The 18,424-nt window shown below is 32.7% G+C and overlaps 1 protein-coding gene across 4 annotated transcripts in view; it reads right to left on the bottom strand.

The window, feature by feature from the left end:
- Positions 1–18,424, bottom strand: part of COL12A1 (collagen type XII alpha 1 chain) — a 141,515-nt gene that overhangs the window by 10,026 nt on the left and 113,065 nt on the right. For all 4 annotated transcript variants that reach the window (XM_031964618.1, XM_031964621.1, XM_031964620.1 and 1 more), the window contains 9 exons: positions 16,099–16,248; positions 14,432–14,509; positions 13,147–13,233; positions 10,309–10,362; positions 8,116–8,211; positions 6,621–6,674; positions 6,273–6,326; positions 2,336–2,389; positions 630–701 (listed from right to left, as the gene is read on the bottom strand). In XM_031964618.1, the coding sequence (XP_031820478.1) occupies positions 630–701; positions 2,336–2,389; positions 6,273–6,326; positions 6,621–6,674; positions 8,116–8,211; positions 10,309–10,362; positions 13,147–13,233; positions 14,432–14,509; positions 16,099–16,248 (699 nt within the window). The remainder of the gene's footprint in view (positions 1–629; positions 702–2,335; positions 2,390–6,272; positions 6,327–6,620; positions 6,675–8,115; positions 8,212–10,308; positions 10,363–13,146; positions 13,234–14,431; positions 14,510–16,098; positions 16,249–18,424) is intronic.

Here is an 18,424-nt window from a genome sequence, read left to right as displayed (position 1 = left end):
TCTGAAGATATGTATTCTAAAACATGGAGGGAAATATCCAATTAGTCAGTCAAAGCAAATGGCTAGCCTGGAAGAAGAAATTAGGTGGAAGCTAGAAGAAGTCAACATTTTGTCCAATGAATGACATTGTATGAAAGTGAATTAATAGATGAAAGTATGTAAATTATCTTCCTTGTGGCAGTAGTCTTCCAGAGTATTTCTGAAATAGGAAAACAAATTCCAACCTTATGATAAAAATTACTGACTATATATAGCCCTCGAAATGAGTTAAACTTATAACTTTAAAATGCTACAGCAGCATACGATCTTAAATAAAAAAAAAAAAAACTCATTCTGCTGAGCTAGCTCTTGGTGTTTATACAGTGGAGAAATATGTGTCTTGGCACACACAAAAAAAAAACCCACTCTCCTTTTAATGAAAACCAAAGACCACAATTTCCATCTGAGGATATGTGTAACCATTCACAGAGATACTTTAGAAATGAAACTGTTGCAAATTAAGTCTGTGGATTTAAACATGTGTTTTATACAATGAAGCAGAGATAGATAAATATTTCAAAGCCTGGCCAATAATCCTTATTGTCTGAATTCATAATGGATTGATTCTGGAATTTGGGCCATTGTCTTACTGGTCTTCCATGATCTCCAGGTTTTCCTGGTTTTCCACTTGGACCTGTGACTCCTGGAGATCCTGGGCTGCCCTAAAATAGAAGGGAGAAAATGGAATATTATGATGGACAAAAAAACAGTTTTATGTAAACTAATAGATTGTGACTTTAAAAGCTTTTAAGGTACATAGTGCATAACTATATAGAGAGCAGAAATAAAATAATACTGTAGGGTAATACAAAAAACACAAGATGATTTCATGCTTTCTGGTCTTGTTTGTCTTGCTTTGAAATGAAATTGTTTTAAATAGCTACATGTTCCCTTGGTTTGTAGAAGAGAGTATTTCTAGACAATTCGGCCATAAAATGAATTTCTTCAAACTAAGTTCTTTCCTTCCTCCATTGATTTCCATTAAAAAATAGTACCTATTCTTATGGGTTAAAAAAAATAAACTTCTAATGCACAGGGTTGAAAAGTTCTAGTAAAGAAAAGATTTAAAACAATTTTTAAAATATATTGGATACTATTATAGGGCTTCAGTACTAAACTGTTTAGCAGTTAGAGGTAATCCATATCTTGTAACTAATTTTTTCTCTTTGCCACATTTTCCCGATTCCCAGATTTCCCTATTTAATTCATTCTTAATCATATCGAAACTATGGAATTTTTCCCTATGCCTGATAATACACAGACTTCACACTCATTTCAACCAGAAATTTTCTTTTCTTTTGATTTCAATTGACTATGCTTACCATAAATGGGCTACAATATAGATCATTATCAGTAGGTGCAGCCATGTAACACATGAGGTATTTTCAGCCTTCAATTTCTCTAAATTACAGGTTTTACATTATACAAAGCAAATAAATGTCCTACTTCATCAATTTTGTAAATATGAGTTTATAAAGAATGCAGGATCACTATACATCTAAATCTCTTCATTAGATGACATTAAAGCACAAAAAAAAAAAAATTGGGCAAATGGCCTTTAGGTACCTTCTAGCTCTAAATTTATGATGCAATGATCTACAAATTAAAATTTACTTAGTATAATTTTTAATATTTTCATATTTTTAGAGCTAATACCCAACTATCTTTCCTTCTCTAGAAAGATTCTTCTCATTCCAGGTTGACTTACTTGTGATTTATTCAAAGTAGAAAAAAGAGTAAACCATAGGATTTCTAAAGCAAAAGTTTTGTGCATTTTCTTTCCTGAAAGTTATAGTTTATTTGTGTTGAATTCAATTCCCATAAATATTAATAGGAAGTAAACATCTTCTCCAGACAAATATCATTTGCATAGAACATAGCTTATAAAATCAAATAAGGATTTTTGAAAGTCATTGTTCTAGTAAAATAATAAATATATCTAATACGTTCAAGTTTATTTTATATGAAAAATATAATTAAACATTAAAAGGACATTGACCAAAATTTTGGCTTCTCTTTCCATTTCAAATCCTAAACCTAAATATTAGATGTTATACAATAACAAAAAATATTTAAATATCTTTTTCTAAAAGTTGAATTTTCTATGGATATTTTAAAGTATGAATCTTATGTTAGTTATTTTAATAGACCATTTTCATAGGCAATTTTTACCTAAGTCTGACCTTTTTTAAACAACCTAATATTGGTTTGTGCCATGCTATCCAGGAGAAATGAATTTCATTAGAAGTTCTCAAAATATTGCACAAAGTCATTTGCCTCATATCATCTTACTTACCGGTGGTCCAGGAGGGCCTCTGGGTCCCATTGCACCATCTTTTCCTGTAAAGCCCTATTTTAAAAATTAAAATAATTACAAGTTAATGTAATTATGAAAACAAGAAACAGGGGAGATGATGCTATGGCAAAGATTAAGATAGTTTTAGAAATAGGTACTTTGTGCATGTGTCTGCCTTTTAATTATGATCACAAGAGACACAGGCATGCTTTCCAAGTAATTTGTATACATTATAAAATATAAATCATATCATCTGTGCTCATTAAGGAATATTTTCTTTTGAATAATAAACACACCTCAAGTGTTCCAATCATACTACAACTATCAATGAGGCCATTTCCTTTTTTAAAAAATCATTCATTTCTCTTCTGTATTGTTCTGACATAGGCAAGAATAGCCCTTTTCACAAATCAATACACAGATAGTAACTAGTGCTGTGGACTGAGTCTGACTAAATTCAGTCTTCTGACAGTTTAAGTTCATTAATACAATCAAATGAGGTGCTTATAGGTCATTCAATAGTTAACAAAAAGAAATTTATTTAATCCTAAGAAGAGATATAGAAGACACCTGGAGTTAGCTTCAACTGAACAAGTCACCTCACTTGTATTACCTATTATTCATAGCAATCCATCAGCTAAAAGAAATCTGGAGCCACTCAAGAATAGAGGATATTGCCGAGACATAACATAGCTCTTTAAGAGAGATCCTTTCCCATTCCTCTTCCCTCAGGTTTTCATAGCCTTTTTTATACTTATGCAATGAGGAAATGACATCTACAATCTGAGCACTTAGTCCCCGGATTCAACCAAGTTTAAAAGAACATCTTAATATCCTTTTAAGGAAAAAGTGAACTAATGTGCTACCATTAACAACCACAACATAAGGGAAATGAGGTCAGTGGGATGGGAAGGGGAGTAGGAGAATGGGAGGAATAAACATTAAAGAATTAAAACAAAGGGAAAGAAACTGACACCCTCACCATAACTGACATAATAACTTTGTGAGAAAAGTATTTTCCTCTATTTGCTCTAACTACAGGACAATGTATCAACAGAACTGTTTCCTTCACTTGTGTGAATTTTTATCCACAAAAGCAATGGGATGGAAAAGCTAGTGAATTGTCCTCACCACCAAGAGAGGAAATCCCTATAATAAGCAGCTACTTTTTTATTGGTCCATGTTTCCTAATCTAACTCTAAATATCATGATTTGTAATCTCAATGAGTTGACTCAAAAATAAAGAATCAACTATGAGAGCCAGGTCATGTCTCTGCACAGTCTCTCTTCTATTCTTGAGTGGACACAGATTTTTTTTCCTCCTTATGCTGCCAGATGACCTTGGTCTTGAATGAGTCATCCTACTGCACAGTTAGCAACTGCTCCCAACTACAGTCCCCTGAAATCTGGCTGAGTATTTCTAAATCGGGTCATTTAAAGTCTTGCATATTTTACCAAAAGAGATTTCCTTCTCAATTTCTACAGAAAATTAGGAATAAAAATTTTGAAATTCATCCTGGTTCACCTGGGATCCATCAACCCAAATATCTATTTTTTTATTAGCATGTGGATTTTATAATTGGAAATTAATTAATCTACTTTTTAAAAAATTAGGCTTAAAAGTTATACCCAAACAATCATCTACTTTAGAGAAATCAAGTTAAATCTATTTACAAAACATCAGTTTCCTCTGAAAAGATTTCTGATAACACATATACACCAAATGGAAAAACACACCACATTTTAATCATTTGATGTAACATAAATGTCGTTCCCCCTCCACCCCCGGGTTTCTTCTGAGAAAGAAAAATGTGGAAAAATAGCTTGAACAGATTGGGTCATAGCATCTTTCATTTTGCATCTCTTCTATTATCAACCAAAATTTTATATTTTGAGATTACTACCATGGATTTTTTCCTTCCTGCCACATAATTGTCCTCTTAAGTTTGCTACCTGTGAACAAGAATAATGAATCAGGTTTCAAGAAGAATGCTTTTGATGACTGTGGAAGGGCTACAGATTATATTGGCTATAGTTGTTTTGTATGATAATTCTATCTCTGGCTAGCTTTCATTTCTAAAAATGCTCCTACTAACAGTACTGAGGAGTGTCTGTGTGTGTGTTTCCATATGAGATATGGAAACACACACACAGACACTCCTCCTATGGGCTTTAAATTTACTAAATAATGAGACAACACTTTTTGTGAACAAATTAAGTTGTAGCAAGTCTTAATTAATAGACAGTATTTTGGAGTTATATAACAATAAATATAGCCAGATCATCAGTCACCTTCACATAGTATAGACATAGAAGTTAAATTTATTGCCTTACTTTTGATTTGTAGAGCCCATCATGCCATCAGATTTACTCTGAATTCTATAACTGCCTAACACATTTTAAAAAAATTATTCATATAGAACATGTCTCTCTTCAACAATGAGATGATTCAAAGAAGTTCCAATTGTTTAGTGATGAAGAGAGTCAAATACACCCAGAGAGAGGACTGTGGGAACCGAATATGGTTCACAACATAGTATTTTCATTCATTTTTGTTGTTGTTTGCTTGCATTTTATTTTGCTTCTCTCTTTTACTTCTATGGCATGATAAATGCATAAATATGTATGCATATATTGGATTTAACATATTTCTACCATGTTTAACATATATTGGAGGGGAGGACATGGGGAAAGGGGAGGAAAATTGGAAGATAGGGTTTTGCAAGGGCTAATGTTGAAGAATTGTCCATGCATATGTTTTGAAAAATAAAAAGCTTTAATAAAAAAATTATCCATATATTTGAACTTGTAAGTCAGGAAGAGCCAGGTTGTTATCCTGATCAAATTGTTTAACTTTTAAGTCTCAATCTATTCATTTGTAACATTCAGAGGTTGAATTAAATAGCTTCTGAGATCCTTTCTAGATAGCTCTACAATCCAGGCATCCAATCTATTTTCTCAATCTAATTTGCTGCTAGCCAAAAGCAATTGCTTTCCTTCAATAGCACATTCACTGAATATGTTTTTTCATTGCCCTTTCTTCATTTCTCTGCTACCAGAAACAAAATATGCAAGTAAGGACTATGGACAAAATTTTGACCATTTTGTATTAACTAGCCTAATGCTTTTTCATTGGGAAGAAACTGACAATTATGTGCAATAGAATCATGGAAGTGACTACCTTTAATGAATTTAAGCACACTGTTTATCACATTAAGTGGCATACTTCACAGTTCTGGACTGTTTTGCTGCCATGTTGTATCTCTCACTACACTGCCCTCCCTACACTTAATGGTAAAACCAATTTCTTTTTTCTTCTCTACAAAGTTCCTACCTCCCATTTCTTTGTCTTTGCACTGGAGAAATGCACTGGTCATTCTTCTACTCTTAGAATGCATTCTCTTCTTACTTATGCTACATAAAATTCTTTTCTTCAAGATGCAATTCAAATACTGCCTTCTACATGAAGCTTTTACTAATCCTTCCCCCAATAATTGCTACTATCCTCCCCCACTAACTACTTTGGCTTTATATATTTAAATTCAAACAAGTTGTCTTCCCATTAAACTGTAAGCTAAGAACAGAGACTGTTTCATTCTTTTGTCCTTTTATCCCCAGCACCTAACAAAAAATTTAATGCACTTAATTTTATTCTTAAGAGAAAGATATCTTCTATTAGTCATCTGAAATAACTTGCCCAGAGTCCCTTTTCTTCTATAATAAACCAAACTACTAAACCTAAAAATCCTAATGGCTCTCTATACAATCTCACCAACCACAGACCCTCAGATAGTACAGAGCTGGGTTATTTCCCAATTGTTGGGCTTTAAATTTACTAAATAATGAGACAACACTTTTTGTGAACAAATTAAGTTGTAGCAAGTCTTAATTAATAGACAGTATTTTGGAGTTATATAACAACAAAAAGGAAACTTACTCTATCTCCTGGGGGTCCCATGGGACCTGGTGGACCAGGTAAACCTGGTGATCCCTACAAAAAATGAACAATATAAGTGAAACAAGGAAACCATTCTTGTATTTTTCATTATAGATGAACATTTGTAAATGTTCTAAATATTTTTAAGAGATTTGGCAGCCCTTTGGTAAAAAAATTAGAAACCAGAATCCACCAGAATTCTGGACCCATTTTAATTGATCAATAAATTCTTGTTGATTGCAAGGGGAAGAAATTATGAAGAACAAATAGCCAGATTTTAGTCTTTTAGAGACCCAGAGAACTAAACATTCAGATATTACTTGATTTACATTGCAACAAGGAACTTACTGATCGGCCTGGAAGTCCTGGCTCTCCTGCATCACCTTTCACTCCTTGTCGACCCTGTAATTACCAATAAGATAGAAGTTCTTAGCCAATTTATAAAACCAAATGAAATAAGAAGGCAGAATAGTCTTCATTTATGAAATTCCTGCTATTTCACAAATCCACTATAGGCATAATGAAACAGGCATCTGAGGGCATTTTTGAGAATAATGAATTAAAAGTATAAACCACATTTATTGCATTATATTCTTCCAGTGATGTTATCATTATTAAAGTAAATAAAAGACTTTCAAATAATAATAATATTGTGGCAAGTCTTTTATGGAATAAGAAACAAAACTAATTCAACATAAATCATTTTTATAAAACTGAAATTTGCAGAAAAATCCATTTTTGTTATATTTCTTTCATTTGATACTATGGTAGAATAATAGAACTATAAGAAGAATGGGTTAAAAATTTTGACTTAATCATAAGGTCTAGAAGTCATTTGGGGTTATGTATTTGAAAACATCTGGAGTACAAATATATATTCAGTCTTATTGGTATGAAATAACTGAATTTATTACAATAGCAAATAAACCTCCAGGTACAGCTTTGCTTCAAATTTTATTTTTAAATATATATCATGCTTTATACTTTCATATTCCAATCCATTAGACATAAGAATAATGCATAATTATTTTACAACAATTAAACTCCTAAATGTACTTTGCTTTACTGGGGGATGGAGAGAAGGATGGGAAAGGGTAAAATCTCCCACTGGCTAAACTCTTATTGTGAAATAGTTCCACAATTTCAACTTCTAGGCTTATGGAATTGCTTGAGGTACTACTAAGAGTATCTATATTGTTATAGTACCATAATGTATAGGGAGCATGCTTTTGTTTGTCTGATTTCAAAGTTAGCCTTTTAACCTATGTGCATAAAGATTATACAATCTCTATGCTTTGACATTTCCAATGAAAATTAAAATCTAAATTTTACAGTTCTTTTCGACTAGATCTATTTTGCCTGACATGGAGAATAAAAGTTACCTATGAAATGAAAATATGAGTCATAGAATGTAGAAGCTTTTTTCTAACTTTAGTTTTACCTTTAACATAATAAAGATGCATTTTATAATTGTATATTCAACCAGAAAACAAGAATTATAGATAAACTGATTTGAACTTTCATGGAGTTGAAAGAGATGTAATACCTAATACAGGTTGTAAGAAGTCTACAGAAATTCAGGTAACTAAGAAATGTGTCCATGATTTACAACTGATCAAATAATTGTCAATAATTGTACTTAGACAGGATTATTTTAAAATAAAGATGCACATTATTTATAAATCTAAAGTGCTGGCCATATTGGGAAGTCAATTCACAGACTAAATATGTTAAAGTCTTAAAAAAGAAAAGTTGAATTTCAGAAGATCGTGGAAAATGTTCTGGCTAAATATTTTAATATGTTAAATTCAATAGGTTCACAAAATATGATAAGTTTACTTACTTGTTCTCCTGGAATTGAGAGTCCATTGGGTCCCTGAGGACCTGGAGGACCCTGGGGACCAGGGGGACCTGAATCACCACGAGGACCTGGGGGCCCCTTAAATAAACAAAGAAAAAAACAAAACATCAATGGCTGTTACATTGGTCATTGAAGTCAAAATCTATATTTGTCAGAAACTTGTTTTTATAACTCAAAAAACATTGATCAAATCAGTTTTGAAATAAAACCTTGGAAGTTTGCATCAATTCTTCAAGTCTTTTACTGATGATGATACTCCATTACTTTCATCATTCATGCCTTCTTTTTTTGTTTACAAAGAAAATATAGCTGATGCTACAGTAAACTTATTTGGTTTCCATAAAAAAAACAACTTTAATAGAAGCGGAATAAGGAAGAGAAACAGTGTATCAAATATGAAATGATCTTGTATTGACAAGGGTTGATTTCTTAAGGTTTATTCTTATTTCTCCTTATAAATATTCATTAAACAATAAACCATTAAATATTCATTAAGGCTGTATTTTCTACAAAACTACAGAGGATGAAGAGAAGGAGGAGGAAAAGAAGAAGAGGAGGAAGAGAAGGAGGAGGAAAAGAAGAAGAGGAGGAGAAGGAGGAGGAAAAGAAGAAGAAGAGGAGGAGAAGGAAGAGGAGAAGGAGAAGAAGGAGAAAGAGGAGGAGAAGGAAGAGAAGGAGGAGAAGGAGGAGAAGGAGGAGAAGGAGGAGGAGAAGGAGGAGGAGGAGAAGAAGAAGAAGAAGAAGAAGAAGAAGAAGAAGAAGAAGAAGAAGCTGATCTTAGCTAGACTTTGTAAGCTCTTTTGGTAGAAATCTAGAACCCATTGTGCTAAAATAAATATATTGCTTCTTTATATATGTGTTGATTAATCTCATAAAATATCATTAGAAGTAAATCTCACTGGACATTATGAACAATGATCCCCTAGCACTGGAGGCCAAAAGAGCTAATGTTTAGGGCTCTCATATTTCCTACTTCTTGAATCTTCACCATAAAAATTATGGAAATCCCAGTGTATCGCCTCTTGGACTTCCTTATTTCTTGTTGTTATTCAGGCTTTGCAGTCATGTCCAACTCTTCGACCCTAGCTAAAGTTTCTTGGCAAAGATTCTAGAGTAGTTTTCCATTTCCTTCTCCAGCTCATTTTATAAATGAGGAATTGAGGTAAACAATGTTTGCCTTGCCCACAGTCACATAGCTTGTAAGTGTTTGAGGTCAAAATTGAATTCTATAAAATGAATCTTCCTGCCTCTAGGCCCAGCAGTCCATCCTCTGGACTGCCTGGCTGCCATTCTTCTTTAATTAAATTATTACAATTACTTAATCAGTCTTCCCTATCCCATCTTTAGATCTGATGCTGCCATACTTCCATTGTCTTCTTGTTAAATTAATTCTTTCCCATTTTGTACTTATCTCTTTCAGGATTAGGTCTCTACTTTCTAAAATGATAACTCTGGATGCTAATTGAATATTTAATGAATAAAAATAAAACTAACAGCAGCTCTTGAGTCTTCCTCCAATTCCTATTCGCGTTTGCATATATAAACTTTCTGAAGACATTAAATAATATTCTAGCTTTTACTATGTTGTGTTGATTGGTATTAATTAAATGAAATTATTTTTAAATGTATAAGGCATTTGAGATGAGGTCCCTGAGGATTTCTCATATCAACTATCACATGTATATAACATAACTTGACTTTTCAAAGACATTCCAAAAACATTTCTTAGTGGCTTTTTCCCATTAAAATGATGCCAATTCTTGCCTTAAATGAATGCTGCAGGTTATATCCAATAACTTAGTGGATAAAGTTAACAACCACTGGTTGCAAAGTGACTTTTACTGAAAGTACTAATCCTTATCATATACTGTATCCTGCCTCCTCTCCTCAGAATTCATTCAAATAGTGTAAGTTCCCTCCCTCCTCTTCATCATCATTTCTGTTGAAAATAAACAACTAATATGAACTTCTAAGTTCCCCATGTCAAGTTTTGTGCTTTTAAAAACATTTTTAAGGATGGACTATGTCATCATTGCAACATCCTCATAAGAAAAATATAATTGGCAATTTTGTTGTCGCATCTTGTCCAAAGTCATACATCACAGTGATGGCATTTAAAACTAGAAAATTAGAAAAGATAAAAAAAAATTAAGTAGAATTTAGATAAATACTTACAATTGCTCCATTGATTCCTCTCTCTCCTCTGGGGCCTTTAGCACCAGGACCACCCTAAAATATATATAAAGTATATTATATATTGTTTTATTGCTTCTGTGTCTAGATAAAGACAAATGTAATGATACTTATTTGAAAAACATTAAAGAAGCTGTTACTTTAGGGAAGTCTAAAACTTCATCATTCTTGGCCAAAAAGGACACAAAGAAAACATTTTAAGACACAGAAATCAAGGAAATAAATATTGTCCCATGTTGCACATCTTAGTTTTACAGTTTGCCATTCATATACTGTTAATAGAGTTTCAAAACTGATTTAAAATTGTTGGATAAAAGCAAATAGTGAGTAAAAGACAGAAAAATATAATGTACTGTTTTGAAATTCTATTAGCCAATAACGAATTGGGCAGTTAAATCTTTTAATAAAAGATTAACCTGATTTAACCTCTAAGTAATACAGAGTAGGTGCAGCTCCAACAATAAGAATCCATAGACTGCCAAAATGCAGAGGCAATGAATTATAAAGGTCTAAAATACATTATTATCTCATTATAGACTAAAAAAATAAAAACAATCAACAATGATCTCCAATGTTCTAATTGTCATGTGATCTCAATGATGTAGGTATTTTCTCCAACAATGTAATTGTGACACATTCACACCTACTCATTCTAGAGCAACTCTTTGCCATACCTTGTCATAAGATCAAATTAAAAATCACACTAACCATAAAGATCTATATCATTGGTTACATGAATGTTGGATGACAAAAAGGAATTTAATAACCCATTCTGAAAAGGGAAGCAGGGGAAAAAAAGAACCTAAGATACTTATAAAATCATAAATAGAATTGAGAACATGGACAACATCTAATCCAATCCCCTATATTAATGAGAAAAAGATGCAATGGATGAAATTATACAGACAGTAACATCAGAATTAGAATTTAAAATCATGTCTTAACATGGCAATCTAATGTTCTCATTATATTGTGTTGCCTTTCACAGAATACCTTACTCTAAATGTGAAATTTTATCTTTAACTTGTAATCTTTTAAAGTTTTTAGATTATAATTAATATGTATAATTGATACATACATGCAACCATCCTGACATGTTTCAATGACTTGTGACATGCTAATCTTTATTACACTGAAGTTATGCCTAGATATATGTGTAAAATGTCTTGTGCATGGTTAACCTCTGCACTCCCCAAAAAGATGCTACTGTGATATTAATGTTCATTAAGCTCCAACTTGCATATTGCATCATTTGTATGTTTTTATCAGTTCTCTTCCCATGTATAGATCTGGTCACAATCTTATTGTTCCAAAATACAGGGACTATATAATTCCATGAGGTTTATATGACATTTGTCCACCAGCCCTAAACTGATCTCTCTCCTCCTCACCTCTGCCTGTCTTGCCTTGCCTGGACTCATTCAAAATTCAACTCAAATTCCACTTTCTGAGAGAAGTTTTTCTTACTCTCTCCTTGCCCTCCCCACACATTTACACACAAACACTTCTAGGCCCTCTTTTTATAAAATCTCTCTCTCTCTCTCTCTCTCTCTCTCTCTCTCTCTCTCTCTGTGTGTGTGTGTGTGTGTGTGTGTGTATGTGTGTGTGTGTGTGTGTGTGTGTATTCATTCAATTCATTCAATAAGTGCTTAATAAATGCTTGTTAACTACTGGTACCACAATGCCATATATTTAGAGTTGGAAGAGAACTTGAGGTCATTAAGTCCTACTCTTTCATTTTACAGATAAGGAAACTAAGTCCTGAAGCTAAGTGGATTACTCAAGATCACATAGGTAATAAGAGTTTAGATTCTCTATTCTTTGGGTTATATCACTACATTGCTATACTTTGAAACTTTATATTCTATAGCATGAGTTCTCAAACCAGGCTCTATGAATTTTATACACACACATACACACACACACACACACACACATCTAGATAGATATTTAATTTTGAACAAAATTGGTTTCTTTTATGATGCTGTGTATTTTTATTTTATGCATTTTTAAAAAATCATTATGACAAAGGGTCTATAGGCTTCACCAGAATGTCAAAGGGAGCCAAGACACCAAAAATGTGAAGAATCTCCTGGTTTACAAAGTGATTTAAAGTGATTCTGGACACAGCTCAGTCTCTCTACTTTAACCCTATAACATCTATAACAGTGAATTTGTTGAAACATTCTGAAGAATCTTTGAAGGCATTACAATGATCAGGGGGAAACAAATTTACATTTTTTTAAGTCTAAGCATTTGAGTATGTTCTGGATTGAATGGGAAGTTGTTGGGAAGATAAATTCAAATTCCAGAATCAAATTATTTTTCATCTAGTTATCCTTCACTACAATGAATCTAATACCAAAAGATAGGTGCTACTGATCTGGGAGCCTTGAAAAACTTAAAAATGCTAATCACTGTCATATCCAACAATGATTCCAAAGGATCACCAATGAAGAATGAGATCCACCTCCTGACAGAGAAGTAAAGGACTAAAGAAACAGAATAAATAAAACACCCATTTTTGGACAGGGTCTACTTGAGAAACTGATTTGCTTTAATATACATATCTTGTTACAAGGTGTTGGTGGTGGTGTTTTATTTTTGAAGGGAAAGGGAAAGACAAAAGAGGGAAGGATGGAAATTAGGAAGGAGAAAAAAATGCTTATTAATCAAAAAAATGTTATTTTTTTTTTAAAGTAACCTGAGCAGAATCAGGAAGGAGAGTAGCCTGTGTTTTAATGACCTCAATTTTTCAAGAGAAAATTCATATCTATAATTTTAAAAAAATTATATAAATGCTTATTTATATTGCCTTACCGCTGGTCCAGGTGGTCCAGGAGGTCCAACACTGTCCTGAGTACATGTGCAAGAATTTGGAAAAGCTGGGCATTTTGCTTCATCTCTCTGGATTATGGAGAACAGTATTTAGCCATTACAAAAAAATAAACCACATTAACCCCTCCCTCCATAACTTATACAAACAAGAGAGTCTGTTCTCCAACTTTGAATGACAAAGATCTAATTATTATGCTAAATGATCATAAGAACTCATGTATGAAACTCAAATGAAATTTTTTTCTGGAGTTTTATCGCTTTCTTTAATAAACCTTATAAGACAAAAATAACACTTCTTAAAAAAAATTCAAAATCACTAGAAATTTAGTGTAATTTTATCTGACCCAATGTTCTTTGTTTTGCTGTTGAGCCATTTCAGTTATGTCCAACTCTTCATGACCCCATCAGAGTTTTCTTGACAAAGATAACGAAATTGCCTGCCATTTCCTTCTCTAGCTCATTTTACAGATGAGGAATTGAGGCAAACAAGGTTAAGTGACTTGCTCAATGGCCCAAAGTTCATAAGTAACTGGAGCCAATTTTGAACTCATGAAGAGGAGTCTTTCTGATTCAAAGTCTAGTGCTCTAAGCACTGTACCACCTAGTTGCTCTAGCTGTGTTCTCTGCCTAGCTCAGATGGAAACCATCTTATGATTTTATACTCAGTTTTGCATTCCCAAATGTCTCCTTTTGCTGATGAGGAAACTAAGGCTCCAAGAAGTTAATTAATTTGTCATGCAAAATCACACAGATAGTTAATATCAGACAGGATTTGAAATCAGATCCTCTAACTCCTCCAGTCTTTCTGCTTGAATATGCTATTCAATACTCTGACCATTATAACAGTCACTTGCATAAATATGAGTTCTTTCTTCAAGCTGAAATGTGGTCATTTTGTTATTTAAAAGTAATAGAGGCCTAATTAGAAGGTAATTTATCTAACAACTGCATACCAGCATTTTAGAAGTGAAAGAAACATTTAGCATTCCTGGAAATCTAGGGATTGAGAGGCTTTTCTAATTAATCCACTGCAATGTTTCTTGAGAATTTCCAAATGCGGACTTGTGCACTCTCAGCTAGAAAGGGAGGGTCACATCAAACATGGGCATGAACCAAGATAACTGATAAAGGCACAAGCCTTTGCATATTCCTGAATTTCCTATTTGCTGATAACAGCTGTTGAGTGTTACTTTCCCAATACAATTTTTCACTGTCAACAGGATTTACTGGTAAGATTTTTAACATCATCCAGTTCAGAACTACTTACCCTTGAAGGGATGTCACAGCATCTGTCTCTACTAGTCCACACTGGGCTGCATACTATGTCAAAATTCTGGATTTGGAACTGCAAAACAACCACATCCATTAAGTATTTTTTGTTGTTGTTATTCACTGGAGACTGCAAATTTTTTAGATTTCAATGTCTCCTCAGAGCCAAAATTGAGACTTTGCCAGCTTTTTGCATGAACGCTTACAAGTGTTCTACTTCATAAGTAATGTGCTCCTGTTTTCTCAGGGGGGTGGGGGAGGAAATTCCCTCCAGTTTCTTAAAATAAATAAATACCCATACTTCAGAAGAGGGAGAAAGTCAAGCCAAATGTTCCTGATGAACTCCGGCTCCTGATCCTGGTTTGTAGCCAAAGACAAATGTTTCTCAAGATGTGAAAAGGGGTTTTAATAGTCAGTGTATTACAGATTATCTAACTGAACAAACAGAATTGCAAGATTCTTCCTTAATACAGGCTGAGATCTTTCTATTAATATCATCCTGGCTACTACAAAGATTATGCATTACATGAACATCCCATCTTCACATAGGAAGACATTCCATTAAAATTCTTCCAAAAAAATTCTCTTTAAATATATAGTTTTGATTGGACATATTCTCATTTTTAAAAAGTTCAAGTTATACTTTTAACACTGTGATTTAAAATCTCAACAATTTCAAGATAGGTAAAAACTAAAGCTGTGATGTTTTTTATAGGGAACTCCCAGGTGAGGTAATCCCCTCTACAAAAGTAAGTCAGTACCTTCTAGGAAACTTAGAGTATAAAAGAATTGCTTAGAACAGTGGTCTCACTTCAATGATTTGCCCAGGACTACACAGCCAGTATATGTGTCAGAGACAGGACTTGAACCTTTCTGACTTTGAGGCAGCTTTCTTATCGACTATAGCATGCTGACTTTTCATATCATGATATAACAACAAAATTCTATATTATTCAATTCTTCTTAAAACTGTTCATATTCTTTGTAACACTAATTCAAAAAAACAGTTGCGTCTAAGGGTATTTTTAAAGCAATATACATATTCTCTAGAAGAAACAATGAATTTAATGAGATCAGTCTGCTTCAAGACTTCAAGGTCATCTTTTTAAAATAATATAATACTAATACTGGTTTATAAGAAAATAGAAAAATCTACAATCCACATGAAAATTAATAATTCATACATAGGTGGTACATATTAATGAACTCAACAAAATCTTTTTTCTGGGAGTAAAATTTCAGTAAAAATGATTATATTTTAAGAGATAAGTGAGTTTTTGTGTGGCTATGTTAGTGTCTAGCAAATGTTTTAAAATATTTCCCCATAATATTAAAGGCATAATTATATGAAATGAAACAATGTTACATAATATTTTATTATCTAAGATTATCTATTGTGAACAAGGCAATAGAATAATAATTTCAATTAATTGGGGCATTTTAACATAAAGTCAGAGCACAAGCTAATGGGCATTTTGGAGTTTTTTCTTTGCTGCAGTACTTAAAGATCTTGGTATATCACAACTGAGTAAATCACTGTTTTATACACAGCACATTTGTTCATGGAAAATTCTTTCTAATGTGTTTTTACCAAGTAACTTTAAAAAAACCAGTTTCAACATTAAAATATCATAAAACCACATGAAATGGAAACATGCTACTTACCGCAGCTGATTTCCTTTCACCTTTAATAAGCTTTCCAAGAATTTCATAACCATCAGTTGTGATGTTACCAGCTTCCTTGATATCCTTCTCTACAATTTCATAGCAGTCTATGTAAATCTTAACACTTTTTGAAGTTACTACAATATGAACCTGAAGAGAAAAATACATTTACTGATGAAATGACTTTTGCCACATTATTTGTCTTATTGTTATGTCTTACAGCAAAAGTGTGCTGTACTGATACTCAAGGAATGTTCTTGATGAGGGGATATAAGGCACCATTGACTTCACTGCTCTCCCTTTCCAAATGAGAAAACTGAAGCCCAGGGAATGGAAGTGACTTAGTGACATAAATAGTAAAAGAACTAAGAGTAGAATACAAATATCCTGAGTCTCTTTCTTCCATAAATCAGCCTAGTTCTCAACTGGATCGGGATGCAAGAGTGATATTTAAACCCTGTAATGTCCCACATTAAATTAGCCCCGTGGTTCAGGGAAAAGAAAATTGAACCACCTGTCAGAATTTCAGAATTCAAATCCCAACTTTGATGATTCCTACCTATGTGACTGACTGAATGACTGAGTGATCTTCAATTTCCTCATCATAAAAAGAGAGAACCAAATGCTCTCCAATGTGCTGTAGTTAATACAGATTATAAATGATAAGCCAAGAAGCTGCTGTAACTAATGGGAAACTTCTAGTTCTAGATACATGATTATATTTCTTAAAAATGCAATTCAACAATGCCCCAATTGATAAATGATCAAAAGATATGAACTTTGCCCAAAGGGTTATAAAATCACACATAGCCTTTGACTTAACAATACCATTACTAGACATGAATCCCAAAAGAATTTTAAAAAAAGGAAAAGGGCCTATATGTACAAAAATATTTATACCAGCTCTCTTATAGTGTTTCTTATTAACAAATCTATCATATTACCTTGTCCATCGAAATATTAAAACATATTTGAAAAATAGAACTTGCTTATTATCTGTTATCTCTAAAAACCTTGGATAATTCCATGATTTATTTCTTACATCTATTCTTTTTATTGTACAGAATTATTTTTTTCAAATTTCCCAAACTTCTGAAATGTAAACTCTGTTTTATATCCAAAGAAACAGAACTAAACTACTTAAATTGTTGGAAAGGTGAATAACTAGTTCAAGAATGCAAAAGCATTGATAGCCAGGTTTAGAGTGGCATTCCCAAACATGGAGTGACCAATTATTCCAGTGATTTTCAGGATCTTTTTATATTTTATCTGTTTCTGATAATAATAACTAACATTTTAACAATTTTTCAAGATTTCCAAAGAACTTTCCACACGACAACCCTATGTCATGGATAACATCCAGGTTGTTACAAGCATACAAAGTTTTCTCAAACTAATGTTCAAAAATGTGCTTTAATCTTTCAAATTAACCACTGATGAAAACAGAATTGTGTATTTAGTCATATTGCTATATTTTCATTTAAAAATCATTGTATGCCCTTTTTGTAACTTCTGAACACAAACACAAAAAAAATGACCAAGTTTGATATTCCACCATTTAGTTTTTGTTACCATAGACCTCTCTGAAATAACACTAATGTTGTCTTTATGATCTAAAATGAAATAAAACATGTAGACATAACATAAAAATTGTTATTCCATAGAAATCACAAACTATGAAACAGCCCTACTTCTAGAGTCCCAAGACTCAATTATAAGAAGATTACAATCTCATCAAAGTCCGGATTAAGTGTGATTAGAAAAACATAGTTTATAAAAATCCATCTCAGCAAGATACACAAATATAAGTTTAATGGACACATACAAGTGCCAATTTTTTTTTTAATGAAATTTGCCAGATTCAACATCTTTCAACAAGGGCAGCTCTGCTAAATCCAACAGCAAATGACACAATAAAATGTATTTCTCTGGTGAGGCATTAGCAAGACTGAACTTTACTATGAGAATTAGTAAATTGATAAATAGGTAGAAAAGCAGAAGGTTCTAGTATAGATGCTCATATTCATAGATTTTTCCTTCTTAATATGATTTTAGGTCCTAGTTAATGAGTCATTATTATATACAGAAGATTCTTTAAATATCACTGAAGGGGATCAATAATCTGATTCAAGAGAAAGACAGAAGTGTGTGTGCATATGTGAAAGAGACAGACAGACACAGACATTGAAACAGAAACAAAGACAGAGAAACAGAGATTCACTCTAGGAAACAAACAAACAAAACCAAAAAAAAAAAAAAAAAACAAACCCAAAACCCAAGATTCCCTTTTGGGAGAAGAGGAGTAAGAAGTGCCCAAAGCACTAGA

Source organism: Sarcophilus harrisii, chromosome 4 (assembly GCF_902635505.1).
Source record: "Sarcophilus harrisii chromosome 4, mSarHar1.11, whole genome shotgun sequence".
NCBI lineage: Eukaryota > Metazoa > Chordata > Mammalia > Dasyuromorphia > Dasyuridae > Sarcophilus > Sarcophilus harrisii.
Note: the sequence above shows the minus strand (reverse complement) of the source record. Positions and strands in the feature narration are given on the sequence as shown.